Source organism: Scylla paramamosain, unplaced genomic scaffold (genome assembly GCF_035594125.1).
Source record: "Scylla paramamosain isolate STU-SP2022 unplaced genomic scaffold, ASM3559412v1 Contig9, whole genome shotgun sequence".
Taxonomy (NCBI): Eukaryota; Metazoa; Arthropoda; class Malacostraca; order Decapoda; family Portunidae; genus Scylla; species Scylla paramamosain.
This window is the reverse complement of record NW_026973674.1, coordinates 1,801,246-1,824,321: the sequence shown is the minus strand read 5'-3', so window position 1 is coordinate 1,824,321 and position 23,076 is coordinate 1,801,246. Positions and strand designations below refer to the sequence as shown.

General features: G+C 41.4%; 1 protein-coding gene across 3 annotated transcripts in view; it reads right to left on the bottom strand.

Moving 5' to 3' along the window:
• Window positions 1-3,931: 3,931 nt before the first annotated feature.
• Window positions 3,932-23,076, bottom strand: part of LOC135096938 (ankyrin-2-like) — a 134,552-nt gene continuing 115,407 nt past the window's right edge. For all 3 annotated transcript variants that reach the window (XM_063998711.1, XM_063998709.1, XM_063998710.1), the window contains one exon: window positions 3,932-7,251. In XM_063998711.1, coding sequence (XP_063854781.1) covers window positions 5,185-7,251 — 2,067 coding nt within the window. In that variant the 3' untranslated portion in view covers window positions 3,932-5,184. The remainder of the gene's footprint in view (window positions 7,252-23,076) is intronic.

Genomic DNA, 23,076 nt, shown 5'->3' with positions numbered 1-23,076 from the left:
GAACCACTTAGAATTTTCTTTTTCCCATAATGCGCGCAAACTCGTCTTTTTCTAACATTTCCATAAAAAAGGAAGCTATTACTGCGCTAAGAGGGGAGCCCATAGCTAAGCCAGGATGCTGCGTGTACTCCTGGCCTTCGAACACGAACGCACCAAAACTTACACATAATTTCACTAACTATACGTAATCTGCTTTCTTTACACACAAATCACTTCAACTTACATTTTCCGCTGCTCTCTTCACCGCATCCATAGCCCGTTCCACAGGCACCTCAAAACTAGTAATTTTCTTGCCTTCGAAGTTTACTTGCTGTAATCGCTGAATAAGGTCAGTCGAGTTTCGTAGGTGTACGTCGCTCATCATACCCAACGATGCAAACAGAGGCTTTGCCAATAGCTTAGCAAGCCTGTGCAGCGTGCTGCCGATCTCAAAAGCGATGGGTCTCATCGGCACATCAGGTTTGTTCACCTTTGGTAGTCCTCGCATCCTCGGTGGTATTGCTGCCTTCTTCAAAAGTCCTAGTAGCATTTTGTCCTTCCTCTGTGCGGGTCAATATCTTCCTGCTTTTCTTTTTGAAGTTTTCAGCTTCTTTTTTTTTTTTGCGAATCCGGTTTGCATTTTCATGAAGGTGCCTCCATCGCTCAACAGCTCGCCCATTTTTCCGATGTAGTCCGTCTTGTTCAATATTACGATGCCGTCGCCTTTATCTGCTTGTGTTAGGTTTTCTAGTGCTTCTTTGAATCTCCGCGGATTATTGCATTCGTTGTTAGTTAAGGCTTGGTAACATGCGATGACGACTTCCTTGAATCCCTTGTTCTCGTCTTTTTTTTTTTTTTTTTACCATCTGGAGTCTTCTTTGTATATACTGGTATCGAATTTTAGGCCCAGTGACAGTGGTTGTGTTTCAGTGTCGGTGAGCTTTATGAAAACACCTATAAGAAAATGCAAACATAACAGTCTTACACATAATATAACATAACTTACACACAGGGCTGGAGAGGAAGAAGAGGAAGTTGGTGGAAGCTGCCTACATAGCGGCAAGAGAGGCCACTGGTTTCGTGAGTCTCCCGGGCTGCGGCCAAACTCATCCTCACGGACCAATTAGCGCGCTCGCCTGTCAGAAGTTCAGCCAGGTGATCCGCCACAACAGTATATATATATAGCTAGTCTTTCCGTGCCTGTTACTCTCTGAAGAAGACTTTTCTGTCGAAACGTTAGAGAATAAACAGTGTTCCTGATTCGAAAGCCAGGTCTCCTCACCACCTTTATACTTATTTGTCTTGCTCCCACACAACATATTTGTATATTTGTAAATATCGAAATTATTATGATTCGGAAAGAAAAAAAAAAAAAAATTTATCTAATTTTCATCTATTTTTTTCTTTTCAGATTTTTGGCAACACATCAGAATTTTCATTCCCTTGGTTTTGAATTTATAGTGGGTAATACAACAGTGTGTAATATTGTTGCGGAAGTCAATAATATTTTTATGAGAATGGCTATATCATGTATGCATGAAAGTGCCTCAGAAAAGTAGTGAATGGAAAGCTAAAGCAGCTATCTTTTGGGTTAGTTGGCAATTTCCTCACTGTCTGGGAGCCCTTGATGGTAAGCATGTGTTGGTGAAGCACATTCTCAGTTGTTTTTATGTCCTTGGTTGATGCCAACCTCCAGTTTATATGTATATATGCTGGGGCATATGGCCGAAACAGTGATGGAGGAATATTTTCTAGTTCAAATCTAAGGGAGAGAATACTGAGAGAGGCGTTGAATTTTCCCTGTGACCAACCTCTTCCGGATGCCGAGGACCTTGGGCAAGTACCCAATGTTATGGTTGGAAATGAGGCATTTCCTCTACATAAGCGAATAAAGAGAACATATTCAGGGAGAGGAATTGAATGAACCTGCATTTATTAATGATATTGTCAAAGCTACTTGTGTTTTGCATAACATGTTGCAAGGTGTGAGGACACCTGCACAGATAAACGCTTATCAGACGAAATAGAGGGAGTGAGAATTATAGGTATGGAAGACATGAGAGCGGTACGCAGCCGAGCTGGAAATGATGGCCTTCAAATTCGTGTTAAATTTAAATCATTCTTCAACATCATTGTACCTTTTAGAATAGCAAGAGGCCCATGTTGATAGGGGAGTATTTACTGAGTAGTAATAATACAAACCTTTCAATAGATGTGTTAGCCACGGACATGCCATCATCCCCAGCACCACTCTCACATTTCAATGAAACGTGGGAGACATTGGAATCAGTACTGAAAAATAGAAAGGAATAAAAAAAAAAAATTAATATCTATTGCACGAGACAAGAAGTTTAATACCATGGTGCAGTATTGAAGTTGACATTTCAGTTCAAATATATATTTCACTTGACGTTGAAGTTATTATGCATTTCTTAAATGTTATCTTTCAAATGTTCATGGAGAAAAGACATCATGTCTTAGAATTGCAACTCCGTGATTTTGTCAACTACCTGCCCACTCTTCTTAGAATGAAGCTGCTTTCGTTTTTTTTTTCTTTTTTCATGAAGATGTCTCAAAGGGTGTGCCATTTCTTTTTCCATCCCACAACTACAGTAGAATTAAAAACACAAACTTAAATTACATAATTCAAAATACAATGTTAGTGCTGCCTAATATGATTGAATAACAAGCAAATGTACTAGATTTCCATACGTATGTATGTGTGCTTTAAAGGTAACAATGAGAACACATAGGGATGAAAGTAATACCAGAAAGTCCAGAGGATGAATATTAATGATAACATGATTTGTATGCATCGTAAAATGAAATACTAATCCCTCATGAAAAGAAATAAAATACTTTGGCTATTATTGGACTTACTTTACCTTTTGTTTCCCATACACGGATAGAAGATTTAATGTAAGATGATGATGATAGTAAAAACAGACAATGGGATGATAGATAACTATTTGATGAGTGCACTACACTAGGCATATATATATATATATATATATATATATATATATATATATATATATATATATATATATATATATATATATATATATATATATATATATATATATATATATATATATATATATATATATATCATTTAACACTTGAAACAATAATCCTGAAAGCAAAATGATAAAATTAGTTCAGTAGGTTAATGGCTCTATTGCCAAGCTCTATTACTTGTGAGTTTAAGCTTAGAGATTTTAGGCTGAAGTGGCTGCCGTCCTCCCTCAGGAGGGGAGGGGTGGACTCGTTCGCCTCCATTTAGGTGTCCTTAACAAGGTCCCACTACTGCTTGGAGCCGACTTGACCGCCCTTCAGCTTCCGTTTCTTATTTTCCATCCATTGGTCCTGGGAGCATTCCTGGGTGGCTTCCATGCTGGCGGTTGATAACCTGTGACGCTCCCTGTTACACCCCGTAAGATGGCGATAATGGGTGCGCCATGCCCGGATTTTTTTTTTTTTTTTTTTCGGAGGCGGACCAACACTGAGGCCCGAACTATGGCTGGCGTGAAGCTCTGGTTCTGTGCTGCTTGTGGGTCACCCAGTGGTCCTGTGCTCCCAACAGCGTCTTAGTGAACTGCCTTACTTGCTGGTCCACATCTTCCTGCAACAGGCACTCCCAGTTTAGCTGTGACAGATGACGGCGAAAACCTGCCCAGTCTACCTCCTCCCACTGCCAGAGGGTGCGGGTGGTGCTGTCGTCCCAGGGCCACCTCAGAGGTACAGTATACTAGTGAAGACCGCCTCGTGGTCCGAGTTGCCAACAGGACCCAGTGACGAGCAGTTTACCCCCCCCCCTCTCTCTCTCTCTCTCTCTCTCTCTCTCTCTCTCTCTCTCTCTCTCTCTCTCTCTCTCTCTCTCTCTCTCTCTCTCTCTCTCTCTCTCTCTTGTTATAAAATCATTTAAATGGTTTGATATAAAGACGCCAGATCTTGTCTTTGGTTTACGTAACACTTTTCATAATACAGAGGAATAGTTTTGTGTTCATGGAAAAAAACAAGGCAATGATTTATTTACATAAACAAGTTTGCGAATATGTGATGTTTGTTTGAGAGGTTTGAAAGGTTTATTGAATTCTGGCGACCCCAAGCAGGTTATGAGAGGACAAACTGTAATACTGCACATACTAAATACAGACATTACTTATGAGGTAACAATTACTTCTTATGAGTTTTTTTTTTTATTTTTTTTAATAACTTATTTCTTTGGTGAACTTAACAAATTCAACAACACACTCACTATTATCGATCCAAATAATTCCTCTATTTTTATTGTATTTCCTTAGTATAGCAATATTTCTTAATTTATTTTTTCTGATAATTATGAAAAAATGACATTTGAATAAATAATGAGTTTAATCACATATATCATTAAGATCACATAAACAACAGATCCACTTTTCTACACTTACAATCCTATACCAACCTCATACGATGGGCAGCTTATGATTTGCACACTTGAACATACTTTTGGCAATTAAGTGTTGTTTAGGGAAAACAGATTAAGAGTTCTGTAATTTTCTCTCCATTGTCATCATCCTATGATTAAGAAATGTTGGGTTGTAATAAATTTCTTTAAACGATCTCTGCCAATAAATATTAGAAGTCCTTAACTTAAAAGTTTGGTTTAACCAATTACCATTTACATTTGGTACTTGGTTGTACAAATGTGACATTCCATAAAGATTTAATAACTTGCATGTAATTATATTATCAAGCCAAGGTGATTTATACACACCCAGATCATACACTGCCTTAATAAACCTATACAAAATATTTGATATCTTAATGTCACTGACGTTTGGAATTCAATAACAAAAACTTATAAGTCTATTATCAAATAATTCAGAAATATATCTAGAACCTGTTTCACCATACAACATGCAAGTTGGCTATTATCTTATACTCTACTATTTAATGGCAATATGTATGTGGCATTTTACTCATCTTGTAGTATTACATCATCCAACCTGTAGGTTGGATAGGAGCCAACAAGTATACACAGATGTAAGCCTATTAATTTTTTTTTCCCACTAGGCTCGCCCCATAAAAATCTATAATTTAGCTAAATAAACTACTGAATCTGAAAAGCGAGCATCGAACACTCGTTTTCCTGTGTGTCGGGGCCTTACGATGCGTAGCAAAGCTCACTGCTTATGATTACACGAGCTGCATCTTCTGCATCTAATACTTTCGTCGCCGCGGCCTGGCTGTCTTGGCTGAATCCGAGCCAGAACACTTTTCCAAACCCTCCTCCAGACACTGCACGATGACAGGCGCCCCGCACCCAGGTTTCCGCCCCTCACAGTCTCCTCCAAAGTAGGCAGGGCTGTTCTGAGTTGTCAGGTTCTCTCGTGACTCCTCTGGGTTTGCACAAATCAGTCTAAACACCTCCACCAGCCATTTGGCAGGGTCCCCATCCTTCCCAGCTCCAAACTTCTTGGTGTGGCCCCCCTCCTTCCCAGCACTCAACAACTTGGCGTGGTCCCCCCCCTGTCCAGCCCCCAACTCCTTGGAGTGGTCCCCCTCCCATCCAGCCCCCAGCTCCTTGGCGTGGTCCCTCTTCTGCCCAGCCCTCATCTCCTTGGCGTGGTCTCCCTTCCGCCCAGCCCCCAACTTCTTGACATAGTCCCACTCCTGTCCAGCCTCCAACTCCATGGTGTGCTCCCCCTCCTGTCCAGCCCCCAACTCCTTGGCGTGGTCCCCTTCCTGTCCAGCCCCCAACTCCTTGGTGTGCTCTCCCTCCTGTCCAGCCCCCAACTCCTTAGCATGGTCCCCTTCTTTTCCAACCCCGAGCTCCTTCTCCCTCCATCGCCTATTCTCCAGCCACCGAAAGAGCGCGTTCTTGAAGCAGAACCCACTCGGCACCACGATCTTCCACTCCCGTGTGGCAAACCATTTGAAAAAGCTCTTTTTGTGCCTAGGCATCCAGGGCTCGGCTTTGAGGCGGGAAAGAAGTACCTTTCCCATCAGCTGTACCTGGCGCTCCGCGGGACTCAACGTTCCCAGCACCTTTGCCTCTGTCAAGGCAAAGCTACACCGCCATGTGCAGTCCGCAGCATTACTGAGCTGCATGGTGGTGGTGTCCTTGGGAGTGAGGAAAGGTCTGGGAACTTTTTCCAACCATGGCACCTCCAGCACCGGCACCAGGTCCACGCCGACCAGCAGTAGTGGATACTTTCGCCCCTGCCAGGCCAGGGAGAGTCCCACGCCCACTTGCGTGCTGGTCAGGCCCGGCGGCACCAGGCTCATTCTTTCATCTTGAAGGGTATGGCCAGCGAGGCAGCGGTGCACCTCCTTATACAGATTGGCCATGAATCTATTTCCCTCAAGGTGGGTTTGTTTTTGGTCAGTCTTAATTGATATCTGTAACTTGCCCTTCAGTGGGGCTTCCTGCTCTGGTCTCTTAATGATATTAAATTTTACGTTGTCATCTTGAACGACGAGGTTCACGTCAAATTCATCAGGGGCGTACAGCTTAGAGCCATCCCGAGAGCTGCCTGCCAGCCTCAGGTCACCTCGGTAGGTGGGATCAGCAACTGATACCTTATTCATGATGATGTTTATTTCCGCCATAACCGTCTCCTTTACCTCAAGGGCTTCGCCCTTTGATAGATCCACGGTCACCCGCTGAGCCTCCTTCTGCATCTCTGACAGGCCTATGGATTTCACAAGATTTCTCGTGACGCTATCGGAGTCATGACGGTTGAACTGTGATAATAATTTCCTGTTGTACTTATAATACATATTGTGATAGATTTTGAAATTTTCTTTTACCTGTGCAGCTGTGGTGCCTGCACGGCAAGGAGGGTCCTGCATATCTCGGTGTGCCAGGAGTTCAAAAGTACTTTTGTGGCCAAACATGGCGGCCAGGTGGCGGGGCGTCTGGCCGTAAGTGTCACGCTGTTGTGTGCTGGCGCCGGCGCTCAGTAGCAGCGCCACACAGCTGTCCTGGCCGTGCGAGGCCGCCTGGTGAAGAGCGGTTGTGCCGCAGGTGTCGTCCAGCACCTCGTTCACGGGGAAGTGACCCTCGTGGAGTATAAGATGAATCAGCTGCAGGAGACCTTTGCGCGAGGCCAGCAGTAGGGCGGCGCGGCCATCAGGTAAGGAGACATTCTTACCCTCGCCCTTGTTACTCTCAAAAAGATCCTTCTGTATACGCAGCGCTGTCCGTGCTGCGGTCTTGTCGTGATCTGCCTTCAAGCGAAGCTCCATATCCTTCAGTTTTACACGCTCCTCCTTAAAGAGCTTCTGCGTGCAAGAAGAAAGAGAACAGTGAATACATAAGCAAGTAAATAACCATCTATTGCTATGTATAGATACATATATTACAGAAATCGAAGGTTATGTACGTATATTAGCATTTGTCTGCCGAAACACACGTCTTTAGTAAACAAGAATCAAAAAACTATATATGGCGTAATTACGCCATATATAGTTTTTTGATTCTTGTCAGCTAATAAAATTAATTAAATATAATTAATTAATTAATTCGAAGAATTCATAACATGAACAAGAAGTTTCATTTTGCAAAGCTAGACTTTTGAAAACATCTGGTCTAAAGCATAGTATGCTATTTAGATAAAGGGATGTTCGAAACCGTGGTGATATAAGATTCATGTTGTTGCTTCTAGTTTGGTAAACACCATCTACTCACTCAAGAATATAATTTCCTGTATGGTTTCAGAATTTTATAAATTAATATCAATGCATGCGATATGTGGATAGATGAAAAAATAAATCATTTCATTAATGAAGTAACATTAGCTGTAGACTAAAATTTTCCCAAGGAAAACATCTGATTTTTTTTACAACAACCTTTTTAATTAATGATGTCCATGTGCTGCCCAGATGGGAACACAGTAAACCCAGCGAAGATAACATAGGGTACAACATACACTAATAAATTACTCTGTTGTTATGTAGCTTCAAAAACTTTATGGCGCAAATCATCTATGGGATGTTTCTACCCTAAATTCTCATCAGTCTTATTCCTAAAAGATTTTTTGTCTGGTTTATCTAGTTTAGTGTCTTACCTTCAATTTCTAAACCTGGTAAATAATTTTAAGTGATCTGTTTTGGAAGATGCGATGTGTTCCGGATAGATAGAATAGATTTTCTCCATATATATATATATATATATATATATATATATATATATATATATATATATATATATATATATATATATATATATATATATATATATATATATATATTTATATATATTCTAATTGGGCAAAACAAAGCGAACTTAGTAGTGTTCAGTGCCTCAAAAAACCCAGTTTCTCCATCTATCAGCTGGACACAACTTATCAGAGAACTATCCCCTCATCTTCAATGACTCAACTGTCTCTTTCTTCGACACTGAACATCCACAGTCTGTCCTTTACATATAAGACTATGTAACAAAATTTCACTTTTGTTTTGTCCTTTGCCCCAAACCATAGTTTTCCAGTTATTTCAATCTAAACAAAATAGAACAAAATTTTATTTTGACCCTAAAACTTTGCTCTCGTGGTTAAAAAAATGAGTTTATTTTATTATAGTATGGGTTACTACTGGTTTTCATGTCAAGTAAAGGCCTTTATAAAATCTCAATTGCTTATCTAATTGCTTTTGAAATCTTGCAAATAAGTTAAAACAATAAAAAAGAAAGAATATATATATATATATATATATATATATATATATATATATATATATATATATATATATATATATATATATATATATATATATATATATATATATATATATATATATATATATATATATATATATATATATATATATATATATATATATATATATATATATATATATATATATATATATATATATATATATATATATATATATATATAAATTTATATATAATATATATATATTATTTTAATCAGATAATTCTTGAAATGATCACATTTAGCAAGAAATTTCTCATATTTAGAATATTCTATTCAATGCAAACATTTCAGAATATTTTAGAATTTTCTGGAATACAGTATAAATATGTAAAAATATTAAGATTTTTCTAGAATCTACAAGAATTTTCTAGAATGATTCAGTATATTCTAAAGTAGTAGGTTCAGGAGTATTCTAGAAAGACTGAGTATATTTTGGAACACGTTCTAGAAAGATTAAAAATATTTTATAGTACCGCTTGACAATATAAAAGTATGGGCTTGCAGACCATCAATCAGTTCTGCTTTGGCTGCCTGAGAAGACACATCACAAGAGGTGAAATAGTATCAAAAGGATACAGTCATTCTCCAGATGCATTCTGCTACATATGTGGTCAATTCATGAAGACAAGAGCAAAGAAGTTCTCAGTAACGCTATCTGAAGAAATGTGTAAAGTTTACAAAAGCATAGTTTTCTTTGCCAGCTGGGAACCAAGACAAGACCTGGGCATCTCAATATCCTTGTGATCATTATAAGAGAACATTAGAAGGTAAAAGAATTAAGAATAAAAATTAAATAATTTTGACAGAAACTTATACTGTTATTCTTTTACAGGATGGTACAGAGGGGAAAACAGAGCCATGAAATTTGCTATTCCTAGAATATGGTGTGAACCTACTGATCACTCAAGTTACTGCTTTTTCTGCATGATGGATCTTTCCAAATACCGATCAGGGAAATGTGCATCTGCTGTTTTCTATCCAGACATTCCATCTTCCATTGCACCAATGCCACACAATACTGATCTTCCTGTACCAGCTCCTCCAGAAAGAAGTAAACTATCAGAAGAAAGCAGAAAGTCAGAAGATGAGCGAAAGAGAGAGAAAGACTGTGACATCAGAGGTACAGTTGTAGTTAGGAGGAATCCTTACTACTCAAACCAAAGAGACCTCAATGAACTCATCAGAGATCTTGGTTTGACAAAGCCAAATGGTGAACTTTTGATTTTAAGGCTGAAGGAATGGGATTTACTTGATGACAGTGTCCAAGTGACCAGTCAAAGTATGCGTCACAAACATTTCTCCAGCTTCTTTGCAAAGGAGGACAGGCTGTGCTACTGCAATGATGTATTAGGCTTGTTTGATCCTATTGGAATTGTTTGCAATGCAGATGAATGGAGACTCTTCATTAACATCTTCTCCAAAAGCCTGAAAGCTGTACTTCTGCACAAAAAAAAAAAAAAAAATCAATTTCTGCATCTTGTTCATTCTGTGCATCTTAAGGAGGACTACAGCAGCGTAAAATTTCTACTGAATATTTTGAACCACAACAAGTGTCGTAGCAAAGGTACCGAGGCCTATAACATTGCTCCCGAGGACGCCAACGTGACCCCTCGTGAGGCTGCGTCACCCGCTTACGTCATACCTGGTAACGAACAGGACATTGCCTGCACTGATGCCGAGGCACCCGAGCGCTGAGTAAAGGTGACTAAGGCCGTGTGGTTAATGCACTTATTCGTAATCAGTCTTACCATACTAGTGATCAAGTTACTACAAATTTACTGACATTCTTTACAGCTTATGCAAGTCGATGACCTCACAAAACAGTGATCTACTATTAGCCTCAGTAATGTATGAGCTAGAAGAACACAGAAAAACTACACATGCTCGTCCGTAAAAGTGGTTAACCATAGAATCCCACCGGGACATGTTTCTTACGAACCTACAGTGAAATATAAGCATCCTAGAGATCGTGTGTACTGAAGGAAGAGATGAGTGTACTAACTAGTTAGATTTTAAGCCTTAAGGGATAACTTCTCACTAGGCCATTTTTTTTTTATTGCAATTTTGTTATCCTTGGCCGGTGCCCCTCCTACATAAAAAAAAAAGTTAACTCTCCTCTGATGATCCTTAGAACAGTGTAATTAGAACAAATCCTTATTTCACTTGTATTTTTTTTTAAACAGTACCTTGCTGTGTAAGATCGATTACCCATCTTAGGCAACGTATATTGGAATAAAAAGATGCTTGAGTGGACGGAACGCATCTCTTCTCACGTTCTTTAGCGAAACAGCTGACCTTCTGGCAGCAGCTTGGCGGCACTGCGTTCGAGAGGCGACTAGCTCATCCATTGGAGTGGACCGTCCTTCTACGTAGTATGTAGAGTCCTTGTTCAAACCACCAAACCTGAGCTGGTTACGATCCATCATGGTGACGAAGCAGGACACAACTTATGACCACGATTATACATACATAAGATTATGAATATGATACTAAAAATGATAATGAAAATGAAAATAAACACAATTGTTACAGGTTTGCTAATGAAATGATATATATTAACCGAATGTAATGATATAGGGGAAGACGGAAGATGAATACAGTAGCTTTGAGAAAGATATAAAAAAAGGAAGAGAAATAAAGGAAATATAGATCATATAGAAATTATTAGTGTTTCATGGGTCGTAGTATAAAGAAGTTGACTGATTAGTAAAATAACATTGCTGATAATTTCATGTCGCACTTTATATTTTTTTCTCGAATAATATAATGTATAATGATAAAAACGTTGATATCGTTTCTGTCTACAGATATATATATATATATATATATATATATATATATATATATATATATATATATATATATATATATATATATATATATATATATATATATATATATATATATATATATATATATATATATATATATATTTTTTTTATGTAGGAAGGATACTGGCCAAGGGCAACGAAAATCTAATAAAAAATGCCCACTGAAATGCCAGTCCCATAAAAGGGTCAAAGCAGTGGTCAAAAATTGGTGGATAAGTGCCTTGAAAGCTCCCTCTTGAAGGAACTCAAGTCGTAGGAAGGTGGAAATACAGAAGCAGGAAGGGAGTTCCAGAGTTTACCAGAGAAAGGGATGAATGATTGAGAATACTGGTTAACTCTTGCGTTAGAGAGGTGGACAGAATAGGGGTGAGAGAAGGAAGAAAGTCTTGTGCAGCGAGGCCGCGGAAGGAGGGGAGGCATGCAGTTAGCAAGATCAGAAGAGCAGTTAGCATGAAAATAGCGGTAGAAAACAGCTAGATATGCAACATTGCGGCGGTGAGAGAGAGGCTGAAGACAGTCAGTTAGAGGAGAGGAGTTGATGAGACGAAAAGCTTTAGATTCCACCCTGTCTAGAAGAGCAGTATGAGTGGAACCCCCCAGACATATGAAGCATACTCCATAAATGGACGGATAAGGCCCTTGTACAGAGTTAGCAGCTGGGGGGGATGAGAAAAACTGGCGGACACGTCTCAGAACACCTAACTTCATAAAAGCTGTTTTAGCTAGAGATGAGATGTGAAGTTTCCAGTTCAGATTATAAGTAAAGGACAGACCGAGGATGTTCAGTGTAGAAGAGGGGGACAGTTGAGTGTCATTGAAGAAGAGGGGATAGTTGTCTGGAAGGTTGTGTCGAGTTGATAGATGGAGGAATTGAGTTTTTGAGGCATTGAACAATACCAAGTTTGCTCAGCCCCAATCAGATATTTTAGAAAGATCAGAAGTCAGGCGTTCTGTGGCTTCCCTGCGTGATATGTTTACCTCCTGAAGGGTTGGACGTCTATGAAAAGACGTGGAAAAGTGCAGGGTGGTATCATCAACGTAGGAACGTAGGAATGTAGAAATTAGGACTTTTTAGGACAAGAAGTTTGGTTTAGAAGATCATTAATGAATAATATGAAGAGAGTGGGTGACAGGACCTGTTAATAGATTTAGGAGAAGAAAAGTGACCGTTTACCACAGCACCAATAGAACGGTCAGAAAGGAAACTTGAGATGAAGTTACAGAGAGAAGGATAGAAACCGTAGGAGGGTAGTTTGGAAATCAAAGCTTTGTGCCAGACTCTATCAAAAGCTTTTGAAATGTTCAAGGCAACAGCAAAAGTTTCACCAAAATCTCTAAAAGAGGATGACCAAGACTCAGTAAGGAGAGCCAGAAGATCACCAGTACAGCGGCCTTGACGGAACCCCTACTGCCGATCAGATAGAAGGTTGTGAAGTGATAGATGTTTAAAAATCTTCCTGTTGAGGATAGATTCAAAAACTTTAGATAAGCAGGAAATTAAAGCAATAGGACGGTAGTTTGAGGGATTAGAGCGGTCACCCTTTTTAGGAACAGGTTGAATGTAGGCAAACTTCCAGCAAGAAGGAAAGGTAGATGTTGACAGACAGAGCTGAAAGAGTTTTACTAGGCAAGGTGCAAGCACGGAGGCACAGTTTCGGAGAACAATAGGAGGGACCCCATCAGGTCCATAAGCCTTCCGAGGGTTTAGACCAGCGAGGGCATGGAAAACATCATTACGAAGAATTTTAATACGTGGCATGAAGTAGTCAGAGGGTGGAGGAGAGGGAGGAACAAGCCCAGAATCGTCCAAGGTAGGGTTTTAGCAAAGGTTTGAGCAAAGAGTTCAGCTTTAGAAATAGATGTGATAGCAGTGGTGCCATCTGGTTGAAGTAGAGGAGGGAAAGAAGAAGAAGCAAAGTTATTGGAGATATTTTTGGTTAGATGCCAGAAATCACGAGGGGAGTTAAATCTTGAAAGGTTTTGACATTTTCTGTTAATGAAGGAGTTTTTTGGCTATTTGGAAAACAGACTTGACATGGTTTCGGGCAGAAATATAAGTGCATGAGATTCTGGTGATGGAAGGCTTAAGTACTTTTTGTGGGCCACCTCTCTATCATGTATAGCACGAGAACAAGCTGTGTTAAACTAAGGTTTAGAAGGTTTAGGACGAGAAAAAGAGTAAGGAATGTACGCCTCCATGCCAGACACTATCACCTCTGTTATGCGCTCAGCACACAAAGACGGGTCTCTGACACGGAAGCAGTAGTCATTCCAAGGAATATCAGCAAAATACCTCCTCAGGTCCCCCCAACTGGCAGAGGCAAAACGCCAGAGGCACCTTCGCTTATGGGGATCCTGAGGAGGGATTGGAGTGATAGGACAAGATAAAGATATGAGATTGTGATCGGAGGAGCCCAACGGAGAAGAAAGGGTGACAACATAAGCAGAAGGATTAGAGGTCAGGAAAAGGTCAAGAATGTTGGGCGTATCTCCAAGACGGTCAGGAATACGAGTAGGGTGTTGCACCAATTGCTCTAGGTCATGGAGGATAGCAAAGTTGTAGGCTAGTTCACCAGGATGGTCAGTGAAGGGAGAGGAAAGCCAAAGCTGGTGGTGAACATTGAAGTCTCCAAGAATGGAGATCTCTGCAAAAGGGAAGAGGGTCAGAATGTGCTCCATTTTGGAAGTTAAGTAGTCAAAGAATTTCTTATAGTCAGAGGAGTTAGGAGAGAGGTATACAACACAGATAAATTTAGTATGAGAGTGACTCTGTAGTCGTAGCCAGATGGTGGAAAACTCGGAAGATTCAAGAGCGTGGGCACGAGAGCAGGTTAAGTCATTGCGCACATAAACGCAGCATCCAGCTTTGGATAAAAAATGAGGATAGAGTAAGTAGGAGGGAACATATATATATATATATATATATATATATATATATATATATATATATATATATATATATATATATATATATATATATATATATATATATATATATATATATATATATATATATATATATATATATGAGGCAGTCGGCACCTGTCGAAACGATAATTACTCTCAGTGAGGTCTAAAGCACTAGATCAGGGGTTGCTGTGAACTTATCACTAAACACAGCTTTGTGTCTCACAACAAAAGGGGGCAGTCACAGCCTGCCCTCTAAACACAACTCTTTTCCTCCACAGAAAATAACAAGCACCTAATAACACACACACACACACTCTTCACTCAAGAATTCAAATTTATCATGGCGACTCCTACACCAGCCTCGGAATCCCCATCTGGGGAGGAGACCATAAATTTCCCTAGGTCGGACTGGTCTTCTGATAATGGCCTCAAGTGTTTTGACACCCCAATCAACTTTTTCTTCATTAACTTCTGCAACATTCGCGTTCTAAGATCTAATTTTCAATCTGCAGAGTACCACCTCTCCTTTTCTAAACCTCATCTTCTTTTCCTCACTGTAGCTCAGATGTTTGAGGCAACTGACAGCAACCCCTTTTCTGTTCCCTCCTACTTTCTCTATCCTCATTTTCATTCCAAAGCTGGATATTGCGTTTATGTGCGCAACGACTTAACCTGTTTTATGTCCACGCTCTTGAATCTTCCGAATTTTCCACCATATGGCTACGACTACAGAGTCACTCTGAAACTAAATTTATCTGTGCTGTATATCTCTCACCTAACTCCTCTCACTATAAAAATTTCTTTGACTACTTAACTTCCAAAGTGTAGCACATTCTGACTCTCTTCCCTTTTGCAGAGATCTACATTCTTGGAGACTTCAGTGTTCACCACTAGCTTTGGCTTTCCTCTCCCTTCACTGACCTTCCTGATGAACTAGCCTTCAACTTTGCTATCCTCCACGATCTAAAGCAATTGGTGCAACACCCTGCTCGTATTCCTGACCGTCTTGGAAATACACCAAACATTCTTCACCATTTCCTGACTTCTAATCCTTCTGCTTATGATGTCACCCTCTCTTCTCCGTTGGGCTCCTCCGATCACAATCTCATATCTGTATCTTGCCTTATCGCTCCAATCTCTCCTCAGGATCCCCCTAAGCGAAGATGCCTCTGCCGTTTTGCCTCTACTAGCTGGGTGACCTGAGGAGTTATTTTGCTAATTTTTCTTGGAATGACTACTGCTTCCTTGTCTTTGTGTGCTGAGTGCATACCAGAGGTGATAGTCTAGCATACCAGAGGTGATAGGTCTAGCATGGAGGCGTACATTGCTCATTCTTTTTCTCGACCCAAACCTTTGAAACCTTTGGTTAAACACAGCTTGTTCTCGTGTTATACATGATAGAGAGGTGGTCCACAAAATGTACTTAAGCCTTCCATCACCAGAATCTCATGCACTTTATATTTCTGCCCGGAACCATGCCAAGTCTCTTCTCCAACTAGCCAAAAATTATTTCATTAATAGAAAGTGTCAAAATCTTTCAAGATCTAACTCCACTCGTGATTTCTGGCATATAGCCTAAAATATCTTTAATAACTTTGCTTTTTCTTCTCTCCCTCCTTTATTTCATCAAGATGGCGCCCTTCGTATAATATCTATCTCTAAAGATGAACTCTTCGCACATACCATTCCTAAAAACTTAACCTTGAACGATTCAGGGTTTGTTCCTCTCTCTCCTCCACCCTCTGACTACTTCATGCTACCTATTCAAATTGTTCGCAATGATGTTTTCCTTGCCCTCGCTGGCCTAAAGCCTCGTAAGGCTTATGTACTTAATGGGGTCCCTCCTATTGTTCTCCAAAACTGTGCCTCCGTGCTTGCACCTTGCCTTGTCAAACCCTTTCATATCTGTCTGTCATCATCTGCCTTTCCTGCTTGCTGGAAGTTTGCCTACATTGAGCCTGTTCCTAAAAAGGGTGACCGTTCTAATCCCTCAAACTACCGTCCTGTTGCTTTAATTTCCTGCCTATCTAAAGTTTTTCAATTTATCCTCAACAGGAAGATTCTTAAACTTCTATCACTTCATAACCTTCTATCTGATCGCCAGTATGGGCTCTGTCAAGGCCACTCTACTGGTGATCTTCTGGCTTTCCTTACTGAATCTTCGTCATCCTCCTTTAGAGATTTTAGTGAAACTTTTGCTGTTGCCTTGGATATATCAAAAGCTTTTTATAGAGTCTGACACAAAGCTTTGATTTCCAAACTACCTTCCTATGGCTTCTATCCTTCTCTCTGTAACTTCATCTCAAGTTTCCTTTCTGTGGTAGACGGTCAATGTTCTTCTCTTAAATCTATTAACAGTGATGTTCCTTAGGGTTTTGTCCTGTCACCTACTCGCTTCTTATTATTCATCAATGACTTTCTAAACAAATCTTCTTGTCCTTTCCACTCCTATGCTGATGATACCACCCTGCACTTTTCCACGTCTATTCATAGACGTCCAACACTTAAGGAAATAAATATTCCACGCAGGGAAGCCACAGAACGCCTGACTTCTGACCTTTCTAAAATTTCTGATTGGGTCAGAGCAGACTTGGTAATGTTCAATGCTTCAAAAACTCAATTCCTCCATCTTATCAACTCGACACAATCTTCCAAACAACTATCCCCTCTTCTTCAGTGTCACTCAACTGTCCTCTTCTACACTGAACATCATCGGTCTGTCGTTTACTTATAATCTGAACTGGAAACTTCACATCTCATCTCTATCTAAAACAGCCTATATGAAGTTCGGCGTTCTGAGACGTCTTCGTCAGTTTTTCGCACCCCCCAGCTGCTAACTCTGTAGAAAGGGTTTATCCGTCCATGTTTGGAGTATGCTTCACATGTCTGGGGAGTTCCACTCTAGACACTTCTAAGAGAGTGGAATCAAAATCTTTTCTTCTCATCAACTCCTCTCTTCTAACTGACTGTCTTCAGCCTCTCTCTCATCGCCGCAATGTTGCATCTCTAGTTGTTTTCTGCTCCTGTTTTCATGTTAATTGCTTTTCTGATCTTGGTAACTGCCGCGGCCTCGCTGCACAAGACTTTCTTCCTTCTCTCACCCCTATTCTGTCCACCTCTCTAATGGAAAAGTTAACTAGTATTCTCAATCATTGATGTTTTTCTCTGGTAAATTCTGGAATTCCCTGCCTGCTTCTGTATTTCCACCTTCCTATGACGTAAATTCCTTAAAGAGGTAGGAATCAAGACACTTACTTATCCTTCAAATTTTGACTACCGCTTTGGACCCTTTTCTGGGACTGGCATCTCAGTGGTCTTTTTTGCTTTATTGGAGTTTTGTTACCCTTGGCCAGTGTCTCTCCTTCATAATAGAATATATATATATATATATATATATATATATATATATATATATATATATATATATATATATATATATATATATATATATATATATATATATATATATATATATATATATATATATATATATATATAAGAACATAAGAAATAAGGGAAGCTGCAAGAAGCGACCAGGCTTACACGTGGCAGTCCCTGTATGAAACACTCCTACCTAATTCCACCTATCATCCCCATCCATAAACTTGTCTAATCTTCTCTTAAAGCTCTCTAGTGTCCTAGCACTAACAACATGATTACTGAGTCCGTTCCACTCATCTACCACTCTATTCGAGAACCAATTTTTTCCTATCTCCTTCCTAAACCTAAATTTTTCAAGCTTGAACCCGTTATTTCTTGTTCTACCCTGGTTGCTGATCCTAAGAATTTTGCTTACATCTCCCTTGTTATAACCCTTATACCACTTAAAGACCTCTATCAGGTCCCCTCTTAACCTACGTCTCTCTAGAGAATGTAAATTTAACCGCTTCAACCTCGCTTCGTAAGGAATACTCCTCATCCCCTGTATCCTTTTAGTCATTCTCCTCTGTACTGATTCTAATAGACTTATATCTTTCCTGTAATGTGGGGACCAGAACTGCACAGCGTAGTCTAGATGAGGTCTGACCAGCGCCAAGTATAACTTTAATATTACCTCCGGCCTTCTACTTTTAACACTCCTAAAAATGAATCCTAGTACCCTATTTGCCTTGTTTCTGGCTTCTATGCATTGTTTCCCTAGACGGAGTTCAGAGCTAACTATAACTCCTAAATCTTTCTCGTACCCTGTACCTACCAGAGTTTGGGTGTTTAATGTGTACCTATTGTGTGGGTTTCCTCTACCTACGCTAAGCACTTTGCATTTATTGATATTAAATTGCATTTGCCATCTATCCGTCCATTCATTCATTCTATCTAAGTCTGTCTGCAAGGCGATGGCATCCGCTTCTGACCTAATTAATCTACCTATCTTTGTGTCATCCGCAAATTTACTAACATCGCTATTAATTCCACTATCCAAGTCATTGATATATATTAGAAATAATAATGGCCCTAATACTGATCCCTGTGGCACCCCACTAATGACATGACCCCACTCGGATTTCGAGCCGTTTATTAGCACTAGCCGTTTATTAGCACATATATATTAGTGATTCTTGGTAAGTAAACGATGACAGAAGTGGTGTAATTTACTTAGTAGCAGAGACAATACAACTCAAACGTATGTATTGAGAGGTGAATCCTCCCTGGTCTGGTGGCACGCCCTAGCAGCTTACCTCTTTCCGTCGCTGTTTGTTTAGCTAGGGTGACAAGAGTGCTCGAGCTACGTGTTGGAGCTTCGGTAGGGAGACTCGAGTTGGTAGACGATGGCTCGAAGATTCAGTGTTCCGTGGCGCCCCATGACACCCCTTCCTTTTGGAACCGGAGTACTGGAGACGGTCAGGCCGTAGAGAAGGATGTCCTGATCTGGTGACCTGAGGCGAAGAGCGTGTCGGCGCATGTTGTTATGGCGGTCGCTCTCTGGAGCAGGGTTGCACGAAGTGAACCTGCCTGTCGAAGTTTAGATGAGCCGTTTTCAGACGATATACCGAGGGTCTCGTGGCGGCTTCCATAGTCAATGATGAAAGCCTTGGGCTGACGCTGCAACACCCGGATCAGCCCTTCGTATGGCTTCATGAGTGGTGAATAAAGCACGTCTCTACGGAGCAAAACATAATGACTATTATGAAGGGCACTCGGGACGTACGTCGGTGTGAGGACTTGTTGCGATGTAAGAATAGGAGCGTGTGTCCCGTTCTCCCCGCGCAGACTTGAAAGGATGCTCAAAGGATGGTCCTGTTGTCCTCGTGGCGCAGGGATAAAATACCCCGGAACCGTGAGCGGAACGCTGTACACAAGTTCAACCGAGGAAGTTGCCATGTCATCCTCCGGAGCTGTGTATATACCCAACAAAAGCCACAGTAGATCGTTTATCCAGTCTGGACCACTGAACCTTGCTTTGAGGGCAATTTTCATGTGCCTGTGTAAACGTCCCACCATCCCGTTTGCCTGTGGATAGTAAGCAGTTGTATAGTACAAACTTACCCCTAGCAATTGCGCCATTGCCGACTACACCCAAGAGGTTAACTGTGCAACTCTGTCATAAGATATGTGAGTCAGTACGCCAAAGCGGGTGATCCAGTTGGTAGCTAGGGCGCTTGCACAGGTTGTGGTGGAAGAATACGAGAGTGGGATTGCTTCAGACCATCTTGTAAACCTGTCAGCAAATGTGAGAAGTTGAGTTACCTCTCCGGACTGGGGGAGAGGCCCGACGATCTCCACGTGGATGTGATCGAAGCGTCGATCGGGCTGAGTGAAGTTCTTCAGTGGTGCTTTGGTGTGGCGATGGATGTTTGAAGTTTGACAAGGGATGTAAGCGCTTGCCTAGTTACCATCATCCCTATGTAGCCCATGCCACATGAATTTGGCTGCAATCAGCGTCTTCGTCTTGGAAGGATGGGCAAGCCTGTGCACGGCGTCGAAGATGCGGCGTCGCCAGGAAGCAGGGATGATTGGTGTTGGGTGTCCAGTAGACACGTCACAGAGGAGAGTAGAGTTTGAAGGACCGAAACATACATCTTCCAACACCTGGCCAAAAATGGCAATACGATAGGCGGCCATCTCTTCGTCCACCTGTTGACTTGCTGCCAGAGCTGTGTAGTCAATGTCTGGTTCCAAGGCGTTGATGGAGTTAATGGTGGCGCTTGAAAGCACGTCTGCAACCTTATTACTCTTTCCTGAGAAGTGTTGAATGTGTGTATTATATTCTGAAGTATAAGCAGGATATCGTTATTCCCTGGATGACCCGGGGGATAGCAAATGTGAGTGGCTTATGGTCAGTAAAAACCGTGAACTCCTGCTTTCGAGGAAGTAGCGAAAGTGTCAAATTGCTAAGTAGAGTGCGAGGAGCTTCCGCTCGAAATCGCTGTATTTCCGTTCCGGGGGTCGTATATGGCTAATGGAAAAGGCCAGAGGTCGTCATTCATCATACACAAGTTATTCCAGAAATTCTCCCACCGCTGTTTCTAATACGTCGATCGTGAGAGTGGTTGGTGCGTCGGCTCGCTGATAAACTAGCACTGTTGAATTAGCCAATCCTGCCTTGGCGTTTTCGAAAACGATGGAAGCATCATTAGTCCATGTTAGCTCCCTAGACTTGTTTGCTAGGAGCTGGAAAATCTGTTCCATTATCTTAGCTGCTGCTGGTACGAAGCGGTGGTAAAAAGTTACAATGCCAATAAACTCCTGGAGATCTTTCACAGTAGTGGGTTTTGGGAATTTGCGAATAGCATCGCCTTTGGCTGGAAGTGGAACGGCTCCGTGTTGGTCAATGCGATGGCCAAGAAAATTGATGAAGGAGAGGCTGAACTCGTACTTAGCCAGATTGATGGCCAGGTCGTGTTCACTTAACCTATGGAAAAGGTGTCTGAGGTGAGTAATATTTTTCTTGTCGAGTACGACTCGCGACTAGAATGTCGTTCAGGTAGATGAATGCAAAACCCAGGTTCCTGCCCACCATGTCCATCAGGCGTTGGAATGTGCCTGGACAGCGTTCTTGAGCCCAAAAGGCATGCGGAAGAACTCGAAAAGATCAAACAGTGTGATTATGGTGATTTTGGGGATGTCGTCAGGATGAACTGGAATCTGGTGATAACATCGTACCAAGTCGATCTTCGAAAAAATCTCGGCACCGTCAAGATTCGCCATGAAGTCTTTTGTATGGGCACAGGGTACTGGTCCACTGTAGTGATGTCATTCAGACGGTGGTAATCTCCCACAGGGCCTCCAGCCCTCAGTCGATTTTCGGACAATATGCAGTAGGGATGCCCATGGGCAGTCTGAAAGATGCATGATACCCATTTCCTCCATTTTCTGAACTCCTCTTTAGCTTGTAAGAGATTGTCGGGAGGAAGCCTGCATGCCCGTGCGTGTAGAGGTGGACCTGTGGTGTTAATGTGGTGCATTATGCCATGCTTCGGTACTGCTAAATGGAACTGTGACTTCACGATATCCGGATGGTCCTTTAGTACCTTGATGTACACGTTGATGGAACAAGACAGAGATGAGATGAGGTGCTGGTAACAGGGCGTGGTGAAGGCTAGTTGATTCAAATGTCGTTCAGTCAACGATGCGACGTCCTTTCATGTCAACGAGCAAAGAGTGTGCATGGAGGAAATGTGCTCCAATCAGTGGTTGTGAGACATCGGTGATGGTAAACGTCCACTTGAGATGGCGATCGTTGACATAGAGGAGTCGATGCTCACGTCCGACGGCAGTACCTTTTACCGACGGACAGCTATGCAGTTTTTCCGGGTGCGTGCAAGATGGATAGCTTCGGCGGACCTCGGAGCCCTAACTTTGGGGATAGTTACACCATTTCTCGTGGGTATTGGCCGGGAACTTCATTGTTGTTCCATCAGGACGAGTACTAGTGGTTCACACAGAACGTTGGGTCACAACTGTGATGTTTGTAATGGAGGTTTCGTTCTGCTGCTCGGTCTGCCGCAGTACATCTGCTTGCGCCGCCAACTCACAGGATTGGATGAATCCGTCATCCGCAAGGATCAGACGGATGTCGTCAGACATCTCCTCCAGAAAGATTTGTTCGAATAGGAAGCGGGGCGTATGTCCATCCATCAGGGCAAGCATCTCGTTCATTATTATGGATGTTTTGCTGTCAGCGCTGCCATCCATGTGCAAAAGATTTGTTGCCCTTGCATGCTTGCTTAGGTTGAATGTACAGGTAAGGAGCTTCTTGATTCCTTCGTATTTGCCGTAGGCAGGAGGGTGGAGGAGGAAATCTGTGACGTGCTCAGCCGTTCCCTGATCCACATAATAATATTTGGTAATGTCAGCAGTGATTTGGCGTATGTGAAATTGGGCTTCAACCTGTTCGAACCACACCTGGGGTTGAGAAATCCAAAAAGTGGCTAGCTTCAGTGATACTGCATTCTGTTGATCTTTGCTGTCTTCGATAGACATTGTGAAGTCAAAAAGAGGCCGTTTTGAATTCTCCGGGATCACCATTGAATCGATTATTAGAAAGTAAACGATGATGGAAGTGGTGCAGTTTACTTAGTAGCATAGACAATACAACTCAAACGTATGTACAAGAGAAAGGGTGTGGTTGTGCCAGCTGTGAAGTGAATTCTCCTTGGTCTGGTGGCACGCCCCATCAGCTCACCTCTCTCCATTGCCGATTAGTTAGC